This window comes from Mesocricetus auratus, unplaced genomic scaffold (genome assembly GCF_017639785.1).
Source record: "Mesocricetus auratus isolate SY011 unplaced genomic scaffold, BCM_Maur_2.0 Super-Scaffold_100008, whole genome shotgun sequence".
NCBI lineage: Eukaryota > Metazoa > Chordata > Mammalia > Rodentia > Cricetidae > Mesocricetus > Mesocricetus auratus.
The window spans coordinates 55,149,611-55,164,125 of record NW_024429192.1 but is presented as its reverse complement, the minus strand read 5'-3'; the positions used below and the strand labels follow the sequence as shown (position 1 = coordinate 55,164,125).

The following is a 14,515-nucleotide window of genomic DNA, read 5'->3' as shown; positions in this document are numbered from 1 at the left end:
GTGGATAGGAGGGGTGCTGGACAGAGAGGAGCCACCGTGACTGTATTTTAACAAGTTTGTATTTTATAGCGAGTCATGTATTCCTAGGAACGATTTCTAGTGGTGCTTCCTCCACTGGAAAATGAGGCACCTAAAGTTGACCTGCGCCCCCCCATCCCACCCCCCCAGCCTGCTGTGTCTTCTCCAGGGGTCTTGTGAGTGGCAGCCTGTCTGGCGGTAACACATAGGGGTGTGTTGGCTCCTGTCTCTCTCTCTCTTCATAGTCACTGTCTTCAGCCTGCAAATAATATCTTAATCTTGGCCTCAGTGACTGTTTTAGATGCCTCAGAACCCATCACACCTTTGGCTAAAGAAACTCCATTTCATGCTAGGCATCATCTTGGTACCCACTAGCCATCGTCTCTGACTCTAGTCCCTGGAAGATAAGTTACTAGTAGCCCTGACTCAGTAACCCCCATCCAGAAATGTACAACCATTACTATCTACATGCTATGATATGACAAGCTGCTTTTTTTTACTTCTGCGACCTGCTCATGCAAACATTCAAGGACTATTTTGAGGCCTCTTGACCACTTAAGCTTGACAAAGTGGAACAGCTCTTATCTTTCTTGTGCAGATACTCATAGTTTTCACCTTTAAAGACCCCTCCCTCACCCTCACCTTGTGCCGTAATCTCAAATTCAGCTCAGAGATGGCTGTCCTGCTAGCAGCAGCTTTAACGAATTTAGCTAACTATAATCCTGATTGAGTCTGTGGTCTTTTTCTACGGTACCAAACCCCATACTACTACTAATATATATGCCAAATACTACTACTACTACTGCTAAATACTATTACTAATACTACTGCCAAATACTACTAGTAGTAATAATAATAATAATAATAATGCTAAATACTACTACCACTACCTATAACAAAGCTAACTACCACTACTAATGCTAACTACTGCCACTATTAATAATAATGCTAAATAAATTCCTTGATAGAGATCAAAATGGCAACAGCTCCAAACCATTGAGATAAGAATAAGAAAGTTTCAGAGAAACCCTGTCAGGAAAAAAAAAGTTAAATAATAGTTTGATTTTCCTCCTAACTTCTATCTTGATGTTATTTTTAAGGAAATGGTAATATCTTGATTTTTTAAATGTTTTTCCTTTGGAGAGGAGAGCGCCCCCAACCTGTTGCTGGTGCTCAGTATGCAAGGGCAGGGCAATAGGTTTGACAGGAGACTGAATCTGCTTTCTATAGTTCAAAAAGATGAAACCTGTAGCCTACTTAAAAAAGCAAACATTTACTGCGCTGGAGAGACGGCTCGGTGGCTAAAGGGGCACTTGTTGCTCTTGTAGAGGGCCTGGGTTCCATTCCCAGCTTACATAATAACTTTCAACTGTCTGTAACTCCAGGAGATTCTGACACCCTCTTCTGATCTCTGAAGGCACTGCAAATACGCAGCGCACACACATACATGCAAGCAAAACATTTATATGCTTTAAGATAAAGCAAAAATCCTTTATTTAGGGTATGTGTGTGCACACGTGTGTGCCATGACACACATATAGTAGTCAGAGGACAACTTGCGGAGTAGCTTGTCTCCTTCTACTGTGTGGGTTCCAGGTAACCAACTGCGGTGCACAAGCACCTTTGCCCTCTGACCTGTTTCACTGCCCTGTGGTCTACTTTTGTCTCTCTAGCAACCTGTATTCACTACGCAGGAAAAATGATGAGAAATATGATTTTTTTTTGCAATCAAAAGTGAAGTCCATGAAAAAGAGTTGTACTATGATGGTTGAGCCACACAATCAACCTAGACACCCACACACCACTCTAAACTGTGACTGTCATAGGAAATACTCAGAATTCCGACCTAAGGAGAAAGTAACGAGAAATGAGAGAAACCACACAGTCTGTTGTAAATAAGGACCTAACTTTACTTAAGGTAGATAATAACACCTTACAGATCAGGAACCCAAAGGCCACTAAGCATTCACAGCACACGGAATTTGCGTATGCATATGTTATGAAATATAAGATCCAGAACTTTAACAGAAACATTTTTTTTGCATCTTTAGAGTAAATTTACCTACTAGAGTAGAAGACAGAAGATGGTCAGTTAGTCTTAATGATAAACCCTTGGTGAATCATCAATAGTAAAAGGTCTAAGCTGGATGTAGAAATGAGGCACAGTGGTTCATCCTTGCACTCAGGAGGCTGAGGAAGGCAGAGCCTGAGAGACCTGTTGTGGAATATCAGGTTAAGATGTGTTACATTTATTTATGCTGTGGAATATTTGTTTGATGATGCAAAGATGTATTGCATTCTTTTTTTTAAGATTTATTTATTTATCACATATACATACCAGAAGAGGGCACCAGATTGAATTGTAGATGGCTATGAGCCACCATGTGGGTGCTGGGAATTGAACTCAGGACCTCTGGAAGAGCAGTCAGTGCTCTTAACCTCTGAGCTATCTCTCCAGCCCCATGTTGCATTCTTTTATGTTGCATTTGTTTAACTCTGTGAAACAGTGTTACTTTGCCTGTCTAAAATGCCTGATTAGTCTAATAAAGAGCTGAACGGCCAATAGCAAGGCAGGAAAAGGGATAAGTGGGGCTGGCAGGCAGAGAGAATAAACAGGAAAAATCTGCCAAGAGAGATCCGGGACTGAGAAAAAGAGGACAGGAGTATGCCAGGGGCCAGCCACGCAGCCACGTGGCCAGGATGGATTAAGAAGGAAATAAAAGACATGCAGAAATAGTGAAAGATAAAAGCCAGAGGCAAAAGGTAGATGGGATAATTTCAGTTAGGAAAAACTGGGTAGAAATAAGCCAAGCTAAGGCTGGGCATTCATAAGTAAGAATAAGACTCCATGTGTGACTATTTGGGAGCTGGGTGGCAGGCCCCCCAAAGTGTTAAAGAGAGAGAGAGACAGCGGGGGGGGGGACCCAACAACAGAGATCAGTCTAGGGTATATGCAAGAACTGGGGTAGGAGGAGAGGCAGGAGGGTCAGAGTTCAAGAACAGCCTTGGCTATCTAGGAAGAGAACAGTCTGGGCTACATGAAACCCTGTAGTAAAAGTTAGTACTTCTGCTTACTAATTATGTTACCTTTTATGGTTGACTGATATTCTCTGTACATCAGTTTCTTTGTGCCAAGAGTAGAGCTACTAATTGTATCAATCACTTCAACATAAAGTACACGCAGAGTAAGTACTCAATAAATGACTGTTACTACTATCTGGCCAAAATGTTCTTATGTGTGTGCATGTGTGTCTTAAGGAATATGTCAACTACCATTTTGGAGAGTGACTGGAACTTAGATCACTGTCTACTGGGATTTTCTTCTGATGTGGAGAACTGGTTACAGTGAACTGTGACATGCCATACAGACTCTAAAGTAGTTTAATTTTTCTTCTACTTCCTATTTTTTTTTCCAGACAGGGTTTCTCTGTATTGTTTTGGAGCCTGTCCTGGAACTCGCTCTGTAGACCATGCTGGTCTCAAACTCACAGAGATCTGCCTGCCTCTACCTCCTGAGTGCTGGGATTAAAGGTGTGCGCCACCAACGCCTGGCATTTAATTCTTCTTTACTCACATCCAGGGAAAGGATTAGAAAGACTGTAAGAGAAATAACATAGATTGGTGGGATTCAGTCAAAAGATTAAAAAACAAGACTTCGGAAAAACCAAAAACCAAACCAAAACCAAACAAAAAAACCCAAAACAAAAAAAAAACCCAAAAATCAAACAAAAAAACCCTACTACATTTCAGGTAACACTTAAACTAAGGCCAGGTTATTTACCTGTTAAATTTTGAAACAGAACAGATTCAAAAAGCACAACATAACATGTGGGGGAAAAATGTGAAAAACAGGTTGCACATCTGTGACAGGGCAAGTGTACTCGTTAGGGCAGGTTCCAAGGATCAGTGAAGACCAGAGCCACAAGAAAGGCCTGGCCAGAGTCTAACCAATACGTGTTGGGGTAACAAACTGTTTGCCGAATGAATGCCAAAATCTCCAGTTCGCTTGGGTCAATGATTTGAGGAGCATATCTTTTCATACGTGCATCCCTCTGTTGAGATACTAGCAACCCGAATAAGGCAACAAACACATATTAAGCACCACTGTCTACTAGGCTCTGTGTCTTGAACAGTAAGACTCTTCTTGTTCTACTTATCAAAAGTTGCCTGACCTCCTGGACACATTTCTGTGGGTAGGGAGGGACGTTTGTTTTTTTCCAGTCAATTCTGTTTTTTTTTTTTTTTTTTTGGTTTTTACGAGACAGGGTTTCTCTGTATTGTTTTGGAGGCTGTCGGTCCAGCCCGGCCTTGAACTCACAGAGATCCGCCTGCCTCTGCCTCCCGAGTGCTGGGATTAAAGGCGTGCGCCACCACTGCCCGGCGTCAATTCTGTTTTTAAACTTCCCGTTTGCACAAAGGTTTCACTTTCCCATTTACACAAAGGCCTTACTTGTCCAAGCAGAGATTAAAAACCAAACAACTAATGTACTACTAGAGATGGCCATGGACAGGATCACAGGTCTTGGGATAGAACTTAGTGGCCTTGGGTTAAAGTCCCAACACCAAAACCAAACCAACAAAATCAACAACAACAACAACAAAAAAAAAACCCAAAAAGAACAACAACAACCCCCCCCAAACAAACAAACAAAACCAGGCAAGCAGCATGTATCTTTAATCCCAGCACTCAGGAGACTGAAGCAGGCAGATTTAAATTCAAGACCAATCTGGCCCACGAAGCGAATTCAAGAGGTACATAGAGAGACCCTGTCTCAAGCAAAACTAATGACAAGAGAGGTTCAGTTAGTTGCCAATGGTTCAAGGGAAAGATACAGAAGATGATTTCATGCTAGTCAGCAACCCAAGAATGAGATCAGATTTCCTCAGCAACATTTGAAATCCTCTGTCTTTATCTTTTCTAAAACTTTTCTCTGTGTGTCTCTCTGTATGTGTGCACTCACATGTGCACATGTGTGTATAGGTGCATAGGGGAGGTCAGAGGGTGATGTTAGATGTCTTTATTTCTGTCTACCCAATATCTGTTTCCTTTGCTTTGAGACAGAGTCTCACTATGTAGACCAGACTGACCTAGAACTCACAGAGATTGCCTGCCTCTGCCTCCCGAGTACTGGCATTAAAGGCGTGTGCCACCATGCCTCATCCGATTTCTTGGGACAAGGTCTCTCAGTGAACCTGGAGCTCATGGTTTTCCTTTTGGCTAGACTAACTAGTCAGTAGGCTCTAAGAATCCTCCTGTCTCCACTCACCCGTTCTAAGATTACAAGCATATGCCATCACACCAACTTTTACATGGCTGCTACAGATCTGAGCTCATGTTTTTACACTTTACAGATGGTCCCCCCCAGCCCATACCCTTTATATTTTGTCTTCCATGAAAGAGTAACACTCTAGAAATGACTGGCAAGCAGACTTCTGCTTTTATAGAAACTACATCTACTTAACATGGAAAATGCTACAGTTTTTCTACAAAAAGATTTAGGCCTGTGCTAATATACACACTTCTTTTGAAAGTGGATAGATCTTCCCAGCACTTTCATTACTCAATTCCTTTTGCTTTCAGCTCCTCCTTGACACGTTTCAGGTAATCAGGATCAGGGTAGCCAAAACTGCATGAAGAAAAAAGTATCTTGTTAGCTTCCTCCCAAATAATTCTTAAGGATCTATACTGTAGCCAGGTATGTTGGCACACGCCTTTAATCCCAGCAGTCGGATGGCAACAGCAATCAGATCTCTGTGAGTCTGAGGCCAGCCTGGGCCACACAGTGAGACCCTGTCTCAAAACAACAAAACCTACACAATTTGCATTTGAGCATCTAGTATTCTGGGTTTCAATATCCACAGGCAGTCCAGATTTAAGGGCTGACTGGCCAGCATCTGTTTTCTAGCCAGATTGCTTAAAGTCTTAGCTTATTCTAAGTACTGATGCACATAATATTATAAATGCCAAATTCTATAGAGAAGGTAATCATAAGATAGTACGATTTTCAAATTAGGGAACTTGAAAAGGTCTCAGGATATATTTCTTTTGGATGCCATGAGTAGAGGAATTCTGAGTTTTATAATTCAGATTTCCTGGAATACATATCCCCCACACACACACATCTTAGGATACTTTGTAACTAAGACTCTTTTCTGCGATGTATCAGTCACCTGAGTTCAGCATCTTTGTGAATGGATGAGAAAACAGGGGTCATGGAGAATAAGATGAATTTAAAAGAAATCAAGGCAGGACTGGAGAGATGGCTCAGCGGTTGAGAGCACTGACTGCTCTTCCAGAAGACGGGGTTCAATTCCCAACACCCCCACGGCAGCTCACATCTGTCTGTAATTTCAGGGGATCTGACACCCTCATACAAACATAAATGCAGGCAAAACACATAAAATAAATAAACCTAGAAAAAAAGAAGTCAAAACAGATAACTTTCCTAGGATCTACCTTTCAAATCAACAGGAAACCCTGAATTAAGTCAACTTGGGTACCATTCATCTAGGATTCTGAAACCCCTGTCTTTTGTTGTAATTTTGTTGTTGTTGTTGAGTCAAGGTTTCTCTATTTAGCCCTGATTGTCCTGAAATTCTCTCTGTAGACCAGGCTGTCTTTGAACTCAGAGATCCACCTGCCTCTGCCTCCTAAATACTGGGATTAAAGGCATGCACCACCACCGCCACCCAGCTTTGATGCAAAATTTAATACCTAAGTTATACCTTATGAATGGCAAAGTACAAGATTGAAGGAACCATTTTTTTTCTTCAAGACAGTGTTTCTCTGCTGTCCTGGTATTCCCGGTAGACTAGGCTGGCCCAAACTCAGAGATCTGCCTGCCTCTGCCTTTCAAATTCATGCTCCACCACTGCCTGGCTTGGATCAATTTTTTGTCTTTGAAATTGTCATTATGGATTAGCATTTTGCTGTGTGTGTTGGCTAGTTCTAGGTCAACTTGACACAAGTTGTAGTCAGTCCAGGGAACCTCAATTGAGAAACTGCCTCCTGGAATGGTGTGGCACACAACTTTAATTTTAGAACAGAGGCAGGCTGGCCTGGTCGACAGAGTGAGTTCCAGGACAGCCAGTATTACACAGAGAAGTTGTCTCCATAACATTGGGCTGTTGGCAAGTCTTTAAAGCATTTTCTTAATTAGTGATTGATGTGGTGCGTGGTGGTGGTGGGACAGACCATTGTCAGGGGTGTTACCCCTGGGCTGGTGGTCCTTGGTGGCTATAAGAAAGCAGGCTGAGTAAGTCATGGGAAGCAAAGCCAGTAAGCAGCATCCCTCCATGGCCTCTGCATCAGTTCCTGCCTCCAGGTTCCTGTCTCCAGGTTCCTGTCTGGTTTGAGTTTCTGCCTTGTCTTCCCTCACTGACTGTGATTCAGGAGATTGTCTTTTCACACCCACAGCTTCAAAAGGCAGCATTCAACAACCCTATACTTTGCTTAGCAACCATAGCATTTCAAAAGGCTCTTACTGTTCTGGTCCTCCAAATGTGGATGTTTTGTGATGGATATCATTCCATGTAATGACGTCTGAGGCTCCTGTTGCTCGAGAGTTCCCTATTGTGAAAATCAGCTTCTTTTGAAAGGCTTCTCGGAGCAGATTCAAGACCTCTCTTCCCTCCTTATTATCAGGCAAGTATGCAGTTCGATGTGTTCCAGGATAGGACTTTCCTGGGTTTGGGTGCTCATTCTGTATGAAGAAAAAATAGTATTATATAGAAACTAAAGCTGTGTTCATTGCAGGTGAAGCCTATTGAAAGCCAAAAAACTAAACAAATAAATAAAGATACTGCTTTGATCATATTCTGAATAATTCACAGTTCTCTTCAAACTACAATACTACCTACCAGACTCCTCCCATTCTAACATATGATCTCTACCTTTAAAAAAAGACATGAAAGGCGAGAGGGGTAGTTCAGAGCACTTGCTTGGCATGAACAGGTTCTGGGGTTCAGTCCCTAACACTGTCAAAAGAGTTTCAAAGGCATGTAAGTTCTAAGCAAACAATATGACCTTTGCCTCTGTCTATTATGTCCCTGCCAGCAATCACAGAATGGTTTCCTGGGAAAATCATCATCTCAAAGGCTACAGGACAGTCCCTTGGGCACTGGTAATTCTAGCATAGCAAAAAGAAACACTCTTCAGGCACACTTACTGTTTGGATGCCACCTTTTATATCATAGTGAATCACAATCGTGCCACAGCCTTCATAACCTGGAAGTGACTGTCTTAAAGTGTCATAAGTCATGTTTCCTCCATCTGGCTGGTTCCCTCTCTGGATACCATAGGAAGTCTGACACACAGGACAGACAGGCTTCAATGACATAGCTTTGGTGATGCAAGCAGTGCAGAATTCATGCTTGCACTTAGACAGCACACGCTTGTTGCTAATGGTATCCATGCAGATGACACAGTAGTCTTCCTTCTCCTTCACCTTCAAGGCCCCAGAGCTATCAGCAGAGCCTCTGAGAGGAGGTAAAGCCGCATTTGAGTCATTTCCGTCGATATCCATGGGTGTTTCATCATCCACATTTAATTTCTCTCCAGACCATGGGGACAGTCCCATTCTTTTGAAGACATAGTGCTTTGCCTGTGCAAGCTGAATTGGCAAACCAATCAAAGTCATTGACTCTCGAGATATCACAAAGTGTACATTTGGGTGACTTTTCTTTAAGTCATCGACAAACTTGGTCTTGTGTAAGTGAGCTTTCTCCTTTCCCAAATATTTCAGTGACAGGACTTCTGTTCTTAGCTGGCACATGGCATGTTGGAAGGCATCAGTGAAACTTGCATAAGAGTGCATGGACAGGTCAACCTCCTTATCCTTGGGGTCAAATAGAATGCCAGTTTTCTGGCTTTTCTCGCTGACTTTTCCCAAAGTATTATACCTGCTCTCTATCTCTGAGATTTCCTGGAGCAATTTAGGTTTTAGAAGGTTGAAGTGTGTGGAGTCAACCTCAATCCCTGTCTTGTAACCAGACACCATTATTTTCACAGGCGTCTTGAGGGAAGTTTGGGAGACTTTTTCTGTGGCAGCCGAAATGTCAGCTAGAGAGCCTAGGAGAGTTAGCTTTCTTCCTTGTTCCTTTATCAAGAGGTTTGGGAAGCAGCGATTCAACTCTAGTCCGAGTTCCTTTGCTGTCTGAGGGTCCTCTAAAGAGATACAATCTTGCTTCAGAGCTTGGGTGCATTTCTGAAAGTCTCTGACAAAAGACTCACTGGCTGCTTCTATGTTGCCTGATTGGCTGGTGGTGAAGGCTACAGAGACCATATTGGGAGCACTATCTTGGACTTCAATGTTTACTCCAAATTCTTTCTCTATGGATTCTATTCTACCAGGACAAGCATGTCTGAAATATTCATGGAAAAGCACGGGAATTTCAAAAACATCTTTTAATATGGATTTTGGTTCCGAGGAGGTAAAGCCCCTGCCCAAGTCTTCCTGGTTGGGAGGCTCTCTCTCCACTTTGGAAGCGAGATATTTTTGTGGAGGGTACTTCTGTTTCTGCTCACTTTCCAAAAGCTGCACACTCAAGAAGTGATGTATCTTCTCAATGTCTTTGAAGTTGCCACACACTTTCTCAATTCCGTCAGTACCCTCCACGCTTCTGACGCCAGGGCAGATGGCGGCTATGCGTGCCCTCTGCTCTTTAGAAAGCACCTCACAGTTCAGTTCAGCGGTCACAGCAAGAAAGACCTGAAAGTTTAAAGGCACGGGTGCAAATTAAGATCTCTAGGATATCGACCCCTCTTCAGGAACTACACAAACGATTACGATCTTATTTTCTTTTTTCTTAGCAGGGGCTGACTCCTTTATATCCGCCAAGAGGAGCAGTCTGCTACAAGCCGGGCTAGTCAGCCCCATTTGCACACTAGACTCACCCTGGGGAGATTAAAGGTGAATTAAACAAAGAAGGCCAAGGCCAGGGCTCATGGCAGGGGCTCATATAACTGCTTCCCAGTGAAGCCTGCCTGGGCACCAACATTTTCTAAAACTCTGGCTAAAAGAGCTACATCTAGAGTTATCATTATCTGCTTGACTGGCCACTAAGAGAAGAGAGAAGACATCCCTACTTTCCAAGAAGTTGCTGTGGTTATCAAGAAAGAGTTTGGGAGCTTCAAAGGTGGCTCTAAATCCAAGAAGGATTCTCACCCCCACCCCAGTCAATATGCTTTTTTTCTTTCTTACTTTCTTGCTTTAAGAAAACCCTAGCTGTGTGTTGTTGGCACAGCACACCTTTAATCCCAGCACTCGGGAGACAGAGGCAGGTGGATCTCTGTGAGTTCTACAGAGTGAGTTCCAGGGCAGGCTCCAAAACAATACAGAGAAACCCTGTCTCAAAAAACCAAAAAAAAAAAAAAAAAAAAAAAAAAGGAAACCCTAAAGTATGAAACACTTAACTCTTGCAAAGTTGCTAAGTCCTTCTAAGCCTTGATTTTTTAGGTCAGCAATGCAATAGAAATTCCAGATTTGGATAAGAAGGCTATAGGCAAACTGAATAACTGAATGTAATGTAAAAGCACAATATCTAATGATTTGTTCCTACTCGAGGTTTTTGCAGATGATCCTTAATCCACATGGAAGATTCTTTCTCTAGGCTAGAGCATCAAGATATTTCCAAGATCCAGCCTCTTTGTCACTCCTCTATCAGGACCATCTAGAATCCAGGTCATTGTCATCATCTACCTGGCCCACTGCAGCCTCTGACCTTGCAGCCTGGCCCCTTCCTGTGCCAGCAGCCAGACTGATCCTTTACAAATGCAACCTAGAGGCTGGAGCGATGACTCTGTTTAAAAGCACTGGCTGCTCTTCCAGAGGTCCTGAGTTCAGTTCCCCCAGCCATCTATAGTAAGATCTGATGCCCTTTTCTGGCATAAAGTGCTACATGCAGATAGAGTACTCATATACATAAAATAAATACATATAATTCAGATGCTCACCATCAGGCTCAAAAACATCAGATGAAGCACCACACTGAAGCTCAAATCCTATGCTCTGCCTTCACAGTATCCTTTCAAGTTCCCAGAGCTCTCCTTTGCTCACTGCTCTGTCCCCCACAGCCCTTGCCCCACTGAAGCTTCAGCTCTTCTGAGGCCTGTGCATGTGTTTCCCTCAGCCTAGAATGTTTCTTCCTACACAACCACAAAGCTGGGCCCTTTAATTTACTTAGCTGAAGCATCATTTAGGTTTGTTTATTTACACCCTATTTATGAGAGTGGTTCTGTCACTCTCACTTATCCTCCTTTTTTCTCCCTGTACTTGTCACTGGAAATAATTTTATTACACATCTATTTCCTATTCTTTGTTTCCCTTACTTGATGTTAAGGGCCCTAAGAGTAGTCCACCTCGTGCTTGTGCCCCCAGCCCCTGCAACAGGGCCTGGCACATCATAAGCAGTCCCTATCTATTTGTCGAATGCATTTGTTAAAAATGCCTGGTGACTTCTCATCATTTAAGCCTCACGCTAAATGTCATCTCAGCAAGCAGGTCCCTCGTCTCTCCTTTACATGCCCTCACACTGTTCCTCTCTGAAGCAATACTCCAGTTTTATTCTCCTAGTTTGTCTGCTTTGAAGTACTTATCCTCAGTTCATTAACTTGTTTATGGTCTGGGTACCCCCTTACCGCTACACAGGCTGCATGAGGACAGGAATCTTTGTAGGGAAAAGGGACCAGTCAAAGAAACACACCCTGAGCAGAGCCAAAGAAACACACTTTGGCCCTGCAACCACAACCAAAGAAATGTACCCTGACCCCCAAAACCAGTGCCAAAGGAACACACGTTGTCCCTGGAATGAGAGTCAGTGAAAGAAATGCACCCTGGCCCTAAAATTGGAGCTAAAAGGCTAAAAAGGACCAGAGAAAGAAACACACTTTGTCTCTGAAACCAGAGCCAAATCTGACCCTAATCCTGTGTAAAAAAGTAACCAATCCCGGAGCAGAGCTCTAGCCAATCTGAGTTCAGCACTGAAATCGGACCAATCCCTACTCTGGAAAAACTTCCCCAACCCCAAGAATCCCTATATAAACCCTGTGTATGTTCAGCTTGGCTGGTCCAGCTGCCTTCCAATAAACCCCTTTGGATGAGCTTTGGGTGAAGATCTTCTTTTGTGGAGGCGACAGAGCAGAGGCGACCCTGGGCAGAGCAGAGCAGAGCAGAGCAAGCAGAGGTAACCCTGGGCAGAGCAGAGCAAGCAGCGCTGTAACACTTGCCCGGGAAACCTTCCTTGGCAGAGCAGAGTTGTTACACTCTGCTCCTGGCTCCTCCACTCTCCAGGAGCAGAGCTGAACTGTAGCAACTTCACCCGAGAAACCTCCTGCCTAGCAAAACTGCTACACTAGGCGAACATCCCCAGCTGGAAGACCCTGTCCTGCCTGAGCGAAGCAGATACACCGGAGAAGCCTTACTCTGAGGCAAGGCTGTAAGCTGCCAAGCTTACTGCAACCTGTGGTGGTCCTTGGCTCCTGAGCTCCAGGATACCTTTCCACCTGAGCTGTGTAACACTCAGTATCCTTGGCTCCCGAGCTCCAGGATACCTTTCCACCTGAGCTGAGCTGTGTAACACTCAGTATTCTATGACTCCCGAGTGCCAGCATACCTGACCCACTCCTGTTCCATCCTGTCCCAACCCATCCTGAAACGCTTACAATCTTGTCCCTATTTATTCAACTCTGTAGCCCAGTGCCTAGCTCGTAGCTAGTCCCCAGCACAAGACTATTGGACTAAAAACGACAGAAGTGGTGACCACAGAGGCAGGTGTAGCAATGGTGCCAGCTCCTCTGTCAACACTCACCTTTTGGACAACAGAGTCAACAGAGTTAGAAGCAGGCTCTTCATCAGACAGTGCTTCATCCAGAGACAGTGTCAAAGACGGAGGTCTGGAGCTTGGTGTCTGAGCTGGTGACAGTGTCAAAGATGGAGGTCTGGAGCTTGGAGTCTCAGCTGGCAACTGTGTCAAAGATGGAGGTCTGGGTCTCAGGTCCTCCAATGGCTTTTTAATGGTTTCCAGGAAAATGGTCACAGGTTTGTCATCAATCAACATCTGGTGCTCTCCCTTTTTCAGTACTCTCTCCTTAGCTTCAAGGGGGACATTAAACAAACATATTCACACAGAAATGAGAGAGAATTTATAGATGACCCCAGGGTCTTCTCTGGGTTGATTTAGGAACTTCTTAGGACACCAAAATCCACAGATGTCCCTTATAGGCTTCCACACAAGCCACCCATATTCTCCCATGTGCTTTTAGTTTGCTTTTTGTTTACTTCTTTTTTTGAGACAGGGTCTCACTATGTAATCCTGGCTGTCCTGGAACTCCCTATACAGATCATGTTGGCTTTGAACTCTCACACATCTGCTTGTCTCCTCCTCCAAAGTGCAGGGTGAGAGGGGGTGGGGGGGGAGTAAAGCCGTGTGCCACCAAAGCAGGCCTTCCATACAATTTTAAGAATCTCTAAATGACTTTATTCCCTCACATAAGGTAAACACTATGGAAACACATGCAATGTTGGATTGTTTAGTTGGATGAACTCTAGGATGTGGGATTGCTATGTAAATTTCCTTAAGATGGAAACATTCTATTCTGCACAGAAGCTCCTAAAGCAAGAAGGTAAACAACTCAAAACACCTTCAGGAAGTCCCTGAAATTGACCAGATTCAGTAGGCTCCGTCCTGTTTGAGTTATCAGTGAAGATTGCTCAGGAAGACTGAGAAAAACTGCTCTGCAGGGGAGATGCTCACACAAGCCAGGCTGCTGAAAGAAACTGAAACCTGCCCAGCTACTTGGAGGAGGTTTACACCAACTGAGGCTCCTGGAAAGGACACTCTTCCACCCGTTGAGCTGCCTGCAGGCTGTGCAGTGTGCTCCATGTTCCCAGCTTTGTGTGCTGTCACACATGCTAGTCTGAGCTTTAGCAATGTAGCTGTCTTTGAGCCATTTGTGATCCTGTATGTGACCCCTCACCCATATTGCTGTAAGTAGCCTCAATAAAACTCATGGTTCACCAAGTTACACTTTGGTGGTATCTGTACTGTGGTGGGATTCCTATCTGGGGCGAGTGAACATGTGTGTTGTATCTCCCCAGAAAAAGCTTTGTGTCACAATAAGAACAGAAGACCTGACCAGTTGTTCCTGGCATTCTGGAATAGCAAATTGTTGATGGGAGAAAGTTACTCAGAACTCAAAAGTAGGCAGCTTAAGTTTTACTGTAGAACATCATTTGGTTATTAGAAGCCAAGTTTCTAGTGGTATACACCCATAATCCTAGCACTTAAATGGCAGAGGTAGTGGTAGGGTGATCACATGTTCAAGGTCAGTCAAGGCTACACAGCAATGGTCAGGAATCTCTCCTTTCAATGACACAGAATAACACTGTATGTTAAGTGGTGAAACCCCTACCAAACCAAGAACCCAAAAGTTTAGAGTGGCTTAAATATATATGCATTAGCTGATTCACAGAGAATACATGAAACTGTTCCCATTGTG

The 14,515-nt window shown here is 43.7% G+C and overlaps 1 protein-coding gene across 3 annotated transcripts in view; it reads right to left on the bottom strand.

Moving 5' to 3' along the window:
- Dtx3l (deltex E3 ubiquitin ligase 3L) overlaps positions 1–14,515 on the bottom strand; it is a 61,747-nt gene that overhangs the window by 2,285 nt on the left and 44,947 nt on the right. For 2 of the 3 annotated variants that reach the window (XM_040750848.1, XM_005071667.4), the window contains exons 2-5: positions 12,826–13,109; positions 8,187–9,728; positions 7,504–7,721; positions 4,678–5,645 (exon numbers count right to left, since the gene is read on the bottom strand). In XM_040750848.1, coding sequence (XP_040606782.1) covers positions 5,576–5,645; positions 7,504–7,721; positions 8,187–9,728; positions 12,826–13,109 — 2,114 coding nt within the window. In that variant the 3' untranslated portion in view covers positions 4,678–5,575. Of the gene's footprint in view, positions 1–4,677; positions 5,646–7,503; positions 7,722–8,186; positions 9,729–12,825; positions 13,110–14,515 lie in introns of those variants that run through there. The other variant, XM_040750847.1, reaches the window with a different exon arrangement.